This window comes from Denticeps clupeoides, chromosome 15 (genome assembly GCF_900700375.1).
Source record: "Denticeps clupeoides chromosome 15, fDenClu1.1, whole genome shotgun sequence".
NCBI lineage: Eukaryota > Metazoa > Chordata > Actinopteri > Clupeiformes > Denticipitidae > Denticeps > Denticeps clupeoides.
The window spans coordinates 14,481,439-14,493,441 of NC_041721.1; the positions used below are offsets into that span (position 1 = coordinate 14,481,439).

Genomic DNA, 12,003 nt, shown 5'->3' on the forward strand with positions numbered 1-12,003 from the left:
TGCATTATTAAGGAATGTGTCACTGTGTGGAAACCCATCGGCACCAGACAAAGAGACTGAATAATCACAAGGCCACTTTGAAGTCTCGACCTTCTGACTTAACCCAAATAATTAAAGAATTGAATGCAGTGGAGTCACATTGCAACCGTGCCTCCAATCCCACTGTAATATTAAACACAGAAAACAGGCTGAGTGCGTTACTAAACCAGATATGGAGCGTTTCGGTTACTGTATCAGACATGTTTGGATTTGTTCGGCTGGCCTATGCAGGACCCCCCCCATCTACTGTGTACCACCGAGTCTGGTCTTTGGCGAGCTTTTGAAGCATGTTCTGTGTGCACAGTAACGAGCTGCCATGCGGCGGGCGCGCTTTACAGACCACTTAACATTTACCGTGGGCATTTGTTTATGGTGCGCGGGAGCGGCGGCTGGCTAATTGAATGTGTTGCCGGTCCCACTGCGCGGGTTGGATGTTGTGTGAGTGGCACTGTCACCAGCGATTAACAGATGGAGGTGGAGAGGAAATGCAGAGAGCGATCCAGCAGGACGAATGTAACCGGGGGAGGAGGAGTTACGGTCTTTCGATATATCTCTGTTTGTGGTGTGGTGGCCTGGTGCCACCGTCCCCACACACTGCTCCATGGGCGCCGTTCATGGCTGTCCACTGCTCACTGAGGGTGATGGTGTCTATCACAATGACATAAACAATCACTTTCATTTGTACGTTAATTGCATATAAAAATATCTTTTTTTTTATATTAGTAGTAAAACTGAATAAACTTGTTAGTAATACTCATATTGAAGAAGATTTATTGGACGCTCTGCCACTCACCATCGTGGTAACCAACATGCCCAGTAGCCTATGATTAGGCCTGGTCTAAGGCAGCATGTACCATGTATTTTATTAGCAGCTTTATTTCGGCTTGATTGGCAACTGTGTTGTGTTGCACTGTTTTCCACTGCGGTGTTATATCAAGATTGGCGCAGCAGCATTGAGTGCTTCTTCTATTCATCAGGCGTACGGAGCAATCAAACAGTCTGTGACGAGGTTATTGTCACCTCATCAGCCCAGTTAAGGAGATAAATGGGCTCTCTTGTTTTACCCAGTCACTAAGTGTCTACTGAGGATATATGGATAAACTTTTTCACTTCAAACAACAAATCAGTCAAATGAGGAGTTATATTGGATGCTGTCTAAGCACTTACATGTACGAATGTCATAATTTAAATATTCGTTTTTCATTTATCTGGACATGTTGTTTTTATTTAATTCCAGTTGAAAGATAGATCTCCTCAAAAACATCTGAGAATAAAGGAAGCAGAAACTTTGCCCATTATCTGGACATTTCTGAAGTGCAAATGAGGTGTAGGTTGAAGCACAAGTGGGTCAAGCAGAGAGACATCGATCCGAAACCAAAGCAGAAGTGCTCCAAAGTTCTGGAAGAGCCATGGCGAATTTCAGCCCTAATCCTTTTGAGACTGAAATAGCGGGACATGAAAGGGAAAGATTATATTGTTTAGCCCGAGTGAGTCTGCATTGACGCACGAGCCAAAATGTCTCTGCGGTGATGTGACTTAGTTATCAATAAATACAGGAAATGCGGCCATTGTTTTATGAGGGCCTCATTTTTCTCACTGACTCCAACATGACGGAGTTTATGTGAAGTGGTGTCTCTAAATGTGAGCCCTGTAGCGATGGTTATTGTAATAATGGTTAATGTAAATGTAAATGGATATAGAATATAGAATATCCATCCATAATTGAAACATTGACTATAACTGGTGGGGGGGAGTTCGGGTTTTGACGAACAGTTAATGAACAATTAATGAACAGCAACACGAATCACTGCGCCGTTGTCTCAGCATCTGGTTTCTGAACGTGAACGACTGATGTCGGCCTGACAACATATGATCTTCAGATGATGATCTTCAGAGTCAGACAAATTTCTCCACCTCGGATTAAAAGCATTTTGTGGGGGTCACATTTAAATTATGGCAATCTGAGGCGATTTAAGATAATCCTTTTCTAGTCTTGCTGTGTTTCAGCCTTGGCTCATGCTAAAAGTGCATATTGTCAACAACCAATGGATGAGCTCTACACAACAAGTGAAGTGCTTGACTGAGCGTGAAACGGAATATGGGAATAGTCTTGTGAATAGTGACCATGCAAGTGACCATGACCAAGCCACACTCTTTGCAAAATCATATCCTGTGCAAAGCCTGTTTAAAAACTTTATAGCTTGTCTTTAGATGTTAGAGCTTGTCTTTAGATGTTTGTTTTTCAATTATGGCTAGCATTAATAAACAAAATCATTGGTTTTCACTGCAAAAAATATAGCAATGACTCGAAAAAAAGAACTTAATTGAGCATGTGGCCATCTAGAGTGGCCATCTCCGTATGTGTGTTGTATGAATATTTACCGTTTTTAAAATGCAGTTCCCACCAACGCCCTTGGGAGTGAGGTAATATGACACTTCTGAAAAGTGGAAGCCATTCTCCGCAGCAGGGTCTCGTCGTATCTGGGTTGCTCCGGCCCGTATCGCTGCAGATGAATAATAATAAGACAGCTGTTAGCACCTGCCTGCACGAGAGGGTGTCCAGTTGCACTTTTATTCTGGTTTTACATCATTAACCCCACAGAGATAGGCCAGTTCCACCTCTCTGTGCCTTTTTCATTAAAGATGTCAAGGCCATGTTTCTTTTTTTTTTTCTGGTTCTCCTAAAATCGCTATGTTTATGTTCTGAGGCTTAATTGCCAACCGATTGAATGATTAATCTTGTCAGATCCCCTTTGTATTACTTACAGTGGTTTTGGCTTTTGGCTGTCTTTTTTGGACATCAATTAATGCCTGATTGCATTGGTTGGTATGATTAACCCAGGCAAGACCTGTGCGGCTCACAAAATGTTTGGTGTCACTTCTCTTAGCTTCTCGTTGCTGCCGTTACACATTACAACAGTTGACGATGATAGATAGAGAGCGGAGCCAGGGCACGAGAGAACCGAACACTTGGAACAGACAGACAGGAACAGAGAGGGAAGTGGGCAGTGGAAGGGGCAGATTGTCCCCCTGGTGGATGTCTGACGTGCTCCAGCTCTTCAGGTGTAAGAAATGAGGTCAGGGGGAGCAGAATGGCCCGGTGCAAGCGGGCTTAGTTACCGTGGTGATTTAGAGCTCTGGTAATTTGGTTCTTTGTCCTCGTCCACGGCTGAGGTCTAATCTTCAACAGAAGTGCGGCTTCATCTTCACCTGCCGTCCTATTAAGAGCCGATTCTGCGGTGGGCTCTTACTGATCTGTAGCTGTATTTCTATTGTAGAGCTTCGTAAACCTAAAGTGACATTTTTAAAATGCAAAATAATTACTGTTTCTGATCAGCAATGTAATGCCAGGTGTGACTCCCCTGTAAATAATAAAAAAGTTTTTCTACAGCAGCTTTTGTGATATATGGAGGTTTTCTCTTTATTTAGGTGTTTTATCTATTCACACTATAAAATTGTGCTGTTTGAGGATTAATGAAAATGTGACATCCATAAACATCTGGAAGATGCGACAGGTTAAACATAAAATAGCATAATATACATACAATATAATCAAGATATGTACATAATAATAACTAGAGTGTGTAGCACAAATATATAAACAATAACCTTACTAACAACTAGAAAAAACAAAATTCCAGAAGAAATTTTGATGGGCCTGTCCATGTCTTTGCCACAGGAGCGAGCTTTTCTCATTAAGCGGCTGCAGTGGCAGCAGCACCAGGCATTCCGAATGCTGAAAAAGGGGCACGGATGTCAAAATAATCAGAAAAAGAGCACAGGTTTGAATCTACCTCAAATTTTGTGCATTTCGGTCCCTGCAAGCAGGGGTTGTTAGCTAGAAATTTCGCTAAAATTATTTAGCTTGATAGGGACGACCTTCATTAATAAACAAAAAAAATAAATAATAAAAAAATGTTGCCCCCTTTGACATGTTTTTCTTTTTCATGTTTAGCAAGGGCTAAGCGTGACAGCCCTAAACGTAACAAGTGGGTTTCCAGCCCTTCGCCTGGTTTTACGAATTTTTTTTTTGCCGAGTTTTCCCAACATTCGATATGTCGGACCGTGTGTCTTGACTCCCGGGTGACTACCTTCAACATCCACACGCAGGTGGACGAAAACCTGTTCCCAGCACAACCGTAAATGCTCTGTCATACTGACAGCCCAACATTTGATAAACGGAAACAGAAACATGACATGGGTTTTATATGATATTTGTGTATTACTAGTTATTAGTTATTGCCCCTTTACTGTTCACAAATGAATTACCCTGAGCTGATCCTACATAAGCATTCACAACTTCTGCATCATAAACCTATCTCACTGATTGATTATTTGACTTGCCTCCGTATGTGAAGCTTAGCCCGGCCTAAACACGAAACGAGGGTGAGAATAGAGACGTATGTAAGATATTTTTATGAAATGTCAAAGATGGATCTTTGCAGAAACAGAACATGCTACAGTAGGATTTTGAGTTCTTGTTAGATGAACATGTGTAGTTCAGATGCAGGGAGAGGGGTTTAATTGAATTACATACTGATCGGCTTTGGGAGTTTTAACCTTTAAAGAAACTGAAAGACAGCCCCCCCTCCTTCGAGCCTCCATTCCGATTCTACTCCCGTCATCCTCGCACGCGGCTCAAATTAATCCAGCTTGCCTGTTATTTAATGGATTGACACATTATTAAAGCGCGTCTTGCTTCGTTCTTCCCCACATCCATGGCGCCTCCCCCGCCACCAAGTGGAATTTTACCTCCACGCTTCATGGCCTGGCCTCAGATGGAATATCAGTGGTGCGTTGGGTTATGAAGTCTGTGAGAGGCCGGCCTGTCTGTCAGAGAATAACAATGCGCAGTGTGAGTCTCTTCAACCTGCACTTAATCCAGGATGCAGGTCTCATCTCCTGGGTGAAGTGAGTCCTTTTTGTTTGGGTCACAGTACAACATGCTGGGTGCCGTGCTGGGTAGGGTGGACAGATGCAAACAGACCAAATGTGGGACAAGGTGCACCCGTACGCAAATGTGGCAACCCAAAACTCTGATCTACCATCTAAACCTTGTCCTCTATGTTATTCCACAGAACACTAGTAACACCATAAACAATACTCTAATGCTGACTGTCATCCTACTAACAGGCCTACTAATCCCCTACTACTTCTACTGGGCTAGAAAAAGATCTTTTAGATGTTCAATAAGGAAAAAGGGTGATTTTGTATTTGGTTTTCTAGTTCTGAATAATTAATGTAGGGTGGTAGCAACTGCGGATTGTAAGTCGCTCTGGATAAGGGTCCTCTGCATTAAACCCATCACCCTGAGTGAACAGTGGCGCCCATGACAGGCGCCCGGGGAGCAGTGCGTGGGGACGGTGCTCCGTGGCACCTTGGCGGGACGGGATTCGAACCGGCAACTTTCTGATTACAGGGCTGCGTCCTTAACCGCTAGGCCACCACTGCCCCTCTTGTGGGAATGTGGGAAATGCTGTGTAGTGACCTTAGTGCTGGGGTCAGTTCAACATGCTGCTCTGACTATGTGGCTCAAACATTTCCACTGTCATATTTTATTCTCTTTTCTCCCAAACTGAGCAAATATCAACGCGAGAGAAATAAGGAACATTCTGTACCTCATTCATCTCTTTTTCTCCATCCCACCATCCAGGCTCCAACTACTCGAGCCCGGCCCTGCCACCGGTGGCGTCCAGTCCGAATGAGCACGAGCACAGTGGTGTGGTGGGGCTGGCGGCGGAGCACATCCCCACGGCTGGCGCCGCGCTCACCTGGCAGGCGGCCATCGATGCGGCACGGCAGGCCAAGCTCATGGGCAACGCGGGGGCACCCATCTCCACGGCCAGCTCCACGCAGCGCAAGCGCCAGCACTACAGCAAGCCCAAGAAGCAGGCCAGCACAGCAGCCACGCGCCCGCCCCGAGCCCTGCTCTGCCTCACCCTGAAGAACCCCATCCGGCGAGCCTGCATCAGCATTGTGGAATGGAAGTATCCTTCTTGGCAGTGCTCTTCTTGTGGGTGTATTTGTGGGATTTGAGAGGCGTAGTGAAGAGCCGTTGGAGGGGTGGAGGAGGTTGGATAATGCATGCAGGCTTTTTTTTTTTTTTTTTTTGAATGCATTCAGGTTGGAGCGCCGGATCTTTTTCACACCACGAATCTGGGATTCCAAATGAAACAGTTTAAATAGCTGACCTGATTTGCATATTTCTTCTTGTCCGTCAATTTTTCTTGATGGTTAGTAGCAGTAGCCTCTTCTCCTACAAACTGGCCTTGTGTATGCCGTTCTAAAAATGGATCGCAGAATTAGGCTACATGCTAGCCTAAATAAAGTGTCGGCTTGTGTGCACAGGGCTCTTTCATCGCTTTTGTAGCTCTCCTGCGATACCACAGACTGTCGGTAGGGACTGTGGCTGGTGTCAGAAATGCCGATCTCACTGTAAAACCCTGATTCTAGGCCACTGTGGAGGGTATTAGTGTGCATTAAACTTTTGTTTATCTGGTGATCCTACTTCTTGCATAAAACGTTTGTGTTGTAACAAGACATTGGGTAGAGCCATAAAATACACAAAAAGCCTTAAATTATATACAGTGATCCATCAATACTGCCACTGTACTGCTTTTGAAGGTTGATCTGCATTAATAATGTGAGCCAGCATTTACAATAAAATGCTTCAGGGTTTCAGTGGTGCATTGGTTAGTGCTGGTAGCTATGAAAGTCCTGACACGGTCTGTACCGGTAATCCAGAGGCAGGCGAATAAACCACAGGGGAAATGCAGAAAGCGAGGTCAGTGTTCAAAGCTTCAAACCTGGGGAGCTTGCAGTCCTCAGCAAACAAGGCTAAGTGGCAGTTGAGCGAGCGGAATCGGTAGGCGAGCAAAGGTTCGTACTCAGAGGGAAACAAAACACGAACAGGAGGCCAGCAGAAGCAGAACCAAGATCAGGAGCATGTAGATGAATGACAGAGCCAGGATGTGATTTTAAAGCCAGTGCTGGTCGTGCTTGGAAGCAATGATGTTTGCACATTATTCCTTGGACAGCAGCAGTCATTAAAACTGGGAATACCACAGGGGTGACCCCGACCAGTCATCATTGGCAAACAAGGAATGCTAGATTTTTGTTGGGGTATAATGAGTGAAAGTGAAAGTGAGACGTCCCAGATCACAGTTGTTTGACTGTGTTTCCATGTTTCTGACATTCACATTGGCCCACTGAAGTATTTGTCTAATTTGTTTTAAATCGTTTCAAAATTGGGCTTATGTCTGATTGTCTGGTCTTGGCTTTATGCAAACTTGCAATGCAAAATTGGCCCTGCATTGCCTTGCCAGAAATTGAACCAACTGGGTCTGCAAAAGCTCAGCCTAGATGAAAAAATTAATTAAATAACATTGGTTCTGCAAAAAAAGGTTGGAGACCACTGGCCTAAAAGAATCTTGAAGACGTTACCGATATGAACTGAAAACAGTTGCATGAGTCCAGTCGATGCACGAGAAACCCTTCACAACAATGGATTTTTCACAAAAATGTGTTTGTAAATGGAATTGATTGGTCACGCTGCAGCATGATATACTGGTACTGCTCTCGCTTAGATAAACATTTGCATATGTGAGCGTGTTCGCGGGTAGGCTGGGCCTGAGAGGCCGAAACGTAACTGATCTGGGTAATCAGTTTTTATAGGTCCTAAAACCAGCCACGCATGTGTTGTGAGACGTCCATTGTGGATCCGGCTCAGTTCCAGATGCAGGGAAGCGACATGCCGTCCCACTCTCACTGCGGCAGTAAAATAAAGGCTGCCCACCTCCATCAGCGCAGCTCTAAACCCTTTATAGATTTTGGAACATCCCTCAGAAAATGAAGGCTATTGGGCAACATGTGTCTATTTTTGAGGGAGAGAGGATCGGTGCAGAGCTGGGAGAGAGCGACATTTGTCAGGCTTCCTTGGTTGGTTTGGCGTGGCGTCTTCATCAAAGGGTGTTGTCATTATCCGTTCATGGATCTGTCTGGCCCATGTGTCACACTCAGTGTGTGCCAGCTTTGAGTGATGACAAAAATAAATCCTGAATAAAGACAGTAATCGAATGGGAACAAGAGGGAGTGTGTGTCTTTACAGCACTTGTTCATGGATGACTCAAGGAGCTGTAGACATCCTCAATTAACTGTCCAATATTACACTATAACCCCTACCTGACAAAACATACTACTCTATATATTTTTCCCCATGATACCCTCCTTTTATTTTATTAAATGTAGCTTATTCTCTGCCATTTATCACCAAGTCACACAAGGTCACATCCAAATATGACCTGCTTGGTAGAGTGGGAGAACTGGACGAGTAATGGGCCGTGCTTGCATTATACTGTTCCATTAAAGGAGGATGGTTGGATGAGCATTGCCCAAATCAGCTAGGGTTCCCTGGGGCAGCACAGACACTCCCTCCACTCTCCCATCACACCCCCGTGAAGAGCTGTCAATCAGCATGGGACGGCCCTCCCCGCAGAGCTGTCGGAAGCGTTTCAGCTGATAGATGATTATGCTGTCATTCACTACCTTTATTATTATGCCCCTTTATAAGACAAGATATGAGATGGAGGAATGGAGAGGAGGATTGATGGAGGAGTTATTGAGGGAGGGCAGGGGATCGCTGGCATAAACTAAAATGCGAGAGGAGATGTACAGTCGGCCGTTACAGCAGGGCGGTGGCAATCACGATGTTCACTCAGCAGGGTGACAGCAGCAAAGCAGCAAATGAAGCCCCGCCTCCAATCTCACAGTTTACCTGCTTATTCCAATAAGCCCTGTGGATCGCACATGCTCAGTAAGGCAGCCGTCCTTCTGTCTGTCTGCACCCTCTCTCCCCATCACCGCTCCATGTCTCCTGTCTCCAGAGAGACCAGCCTGCATCCCGGCTCCTCATCCTGCCTGTGTTGCCATGCCAACGGTTCCTCTCAACAGGTTGAGCGGGTCTGCCTGAGTCCTCCATGGCCCTCCCCTGGGCAGTCATCTCAACCAGCCGAGCTCAGGGCAGACAGACTGGACACACGGAGATGCACACAACCTTACACACACACACACTTACACTTGTATATTGTTTCTATTATACATGCATGGACAGACAGAGAAATGACAAATTGAAGGAAATACCTTAAGAAATGAGTGCAGAATCTAATTTGCCAGGCCTTTTTTGTTTGGGACCATTTGTCATTTATCCTCTTGGAGTGAAGGGTCACTACAGATCAATACAAAAGCAATTGCAAGTGATCAGTGTTATCCTTCCAGGATGATGATGCTCGAGCCACAGGGCATGATTGTCACAGAATGGTTGAGTATGAGGATGGTGTAAATCATGTGATATGGCCTTCTGTCAGCAGACTGTGGGCAACATTTTTTCTTGTTGCTTTTTCAGAAGCATTTATAGTGTACATGAATGTCAGATTCACAAATCATAATGCTTGAATGCTTAAAGCACTGGTAAACTCTGTTTGGTTATGTAGCAGTTTGGTGTGTTATTTGGTGCTTTGGGCCTGAAAATGCTACACTGTGTAAATGTGTAAAATAATGCCAGAACGGTGTTTGAATAATCTAGAATGAAGAGGTATGGTGCTTGAGAGTCATGCTTACAGGCTGCTCACAGCATCTCTTCCACCATCAAATCCCAACTGGAGAGTGCATGTCTTTTAGAGGAATTGTGTCCACCAATCTGGTAGACGAAGTGAACATAATGCAATGTTCTAACCTCAATCCAACACGGTCATTATGGTTCATAACATTAGCACATCTGTATCTGGTCGAAGACAGCATGGATTTAATGCAGGTGTGTGTGTGTGTGTGTGTGTGTGTGTGTGTGTGTATATAATCTTGCTGTCTTGACAGGTAGATGAATAAGGAATGAGGAATGTAAATGAAACACTAAAGGAAAACAAGCTACTGTCCCCTCAAACCCCATGGAAAACATGTCCCCTTACAGAGTTTATTTTTCTATTGTCACTACTTGTTGATTCATGACCATATTTATCTAACTGGGTCAGCCATTTTGTGACAGAGTGATCCTTTATGTGGGATTTTAAATAAGTCTAAACAAGCTTATCGTGCAAGGAACCAAGATTAATTTCCTCACTTTGTGGTCTGGACATACTAAGTGAGATCCTGTCTTCACCAGATGAATATGACCACAGAAGATCTTGACCTCAGACCTTATACTGACCGGATTTTCAGATGGCATCATTAATAACCGACTAATTTAGTTTCTGATGAAAATCACCACACAAACGAAGGAGGTTTGAGTTGGATGTTTGCAGCCTGGCAGAGAGCCAAAAGTGACAGAATCTTGGTTGAAATGTGGAGAGAAGAGAGACAGACTGAGAGAAGCAGTAGAGAGATAGGAAGAGGGTTGGTTCAGTAGTTACTATGATAAAAGCCAGATTTGCTCCTCTGTGCACTGTCATACTCAGGAGGACCTAGGGGAAGAGGCTAAAGACTATCAGGACTATCAGGACCTCGGAAGCGGACACATTTTTTGTGCATATATAGGAAGGTATTTCCTTTCACCAAATAATGTCTTATTCCCAATGAATAAGCTTGAATCAAAACTGTATGTTTTGTTTGGCGGCCATGGTTTGAAGATGCCTACAGCACGGGAACCAGCAGTTTGAGTTACAGTGGACAACACAGGTTAGCATATGCTCCCCAATGCGGTTTGGTCTCCAATGATACCAGTTACCAGTTTCCTTTCTTTGGACCACTGCAGACCAACAACATCCTACAAAAGCTGCAGCTTTTTGTTCTCTGGCTCTTTTTCTGTTTCCAACCCATCAACTTGAAAGACAAAATGATCAATTGCAGCCTGATATATCCCACCCACTGCCAACTGTAACATGATACTCAATAATATTCATTTTACCTGGTATAGCTGGTCAATGTGTGTGTGTTTGTCTAAATAGATAGATAGATAGATAGATAGATAGATAGATAGATAGATAGATAGATAGATAGATAGATAGATAGATAGATAGATAGATAGATAGATAGATAGATAGATAGATAGATAGATAGATAGATAGATAGATAGATAGATAGATAGATAAAAAAATGATACTCATAAATGGACTAGAGGTGTAGTAACAGAAAACCTTCTTCTATGAATCTGTTTATTTGTGTTAATGCAGAAGACATGCTTGGTTTGACAACAGCAAACATTCCCCTCATGCTACATTGTGGATAAAGCATCTTGTCACACCTTTGAATGTGTTTAATGCATAATAAATATAACAGCATTCCCTTTTCCCTCAGGCTTTTCCTTAACTCATCTTTTCCAGACCCTTTGAAATAATCATTTTGATGACTATTTTTGCTAACTGTGTGGCCTTAGCTGTCTACATCCCCTTTCCGGAGGATGACTCTAATGCCACCAACTCCAACTTGGTAAGTAAGATGGTCACTCTGCTGTGGTCTCATATTGCTGATTGTGCTGGTTGACTGGATGCTCGACCAGGGCAGAAAATAGATTTACTCCTTTTTTCAGCGCTGTGGATTGTGGGGAAGTGTTGGTTTTTTTTCTGTTGCTGAGGGATGTGCTGCTCTGGGGGGGATATTGGATCCAGAGCTTGTTTGTAGCTCAAATTAAGATAAATGAATTTGTTTCTTCTGTGTGGCGTTGTCCGCAGAGGTTTACCTGCACCACTATGAAGGGAATTGAGTTGCGTGAACTGTACAAGAATGTGTGTGTGTGTGTGTGTGTGCTGGAAAGGATTTCTGTCATGTTGTGCTTGTCTATGGACATTACCTGTATGGATATCTCTGTTTCTCTGTTGCACTGGTTTACTTATCGGCCTTATGGATTAGAAAAAAACATTTTGATGTTAATATAGACAGATGCCATTGCATAGAATTGCAGCAGCATACAAAAGCGGAACCCAGGTCAAAAACGTTTCATCTCACTGACTCACGCAAGGCCAACCAATCATTCTGCTC

General features: G+C 43.9%; 1 protein-coding gene and 1 long non-coding RNA gene across 8 annotated transcripts in view; one reads left to right on the plus strand and one right to left on the minus strand.

The window, feature by feature from the left end:
* Positions 1-12,003, plus strand: part of cacna1c (calcium channel, voltage-dependent, L type, alpha 1C subunit) — a 181,555-nt gene that overhangs the window by 27,275 nt on the left and 142,277 nt on the right. For all 6 annotated transcript variants that reach the window (XM_028954337.1, XM_028954338.1, XM_028954339.1 and 3 more), the window contains exons 2-3: positions 5,693-6,026; positions 11,349-11,454. In XM_028954337.1, the coding sequence (XP_028810170.1) occupies positions 5,693-6,026; positions 11,349-11,454 (440 nt within the window). The remainder of the gene's footprint in view (positions 1-5,692; positions 6,027-11,348; positions 11,455-12,003) is intronic.
* LOC114764599 (uncharacterized) overlaps positions 403-12,003 on the minus strand; it is a 35,839-nt gene continuing 24,238 nt past the window's right edge. The window contains exons 2-6 of one of the 2 annotated variants that reach the window (XR_003742528.1): positions 9,178-9,262; positions 8,813-9,066; positions 3,160-3,329; positions 2,422-2,543; positions 403-687 (exon numbers count right to left, since the gene is read on the minus strand). This is a non-coding gene — a long non-coding RNA (uncharacterized LOC114764599). Of the gene's footprint in view, positions 688-1,370; positions 2,544-3,159; positions 3,330-8,812; positions 9,067-9,177; positions 9,263-12,003 lie in introns of those variants that run through there. The other variant, XR_003742527.1, reaches the window with a different exon arrangement.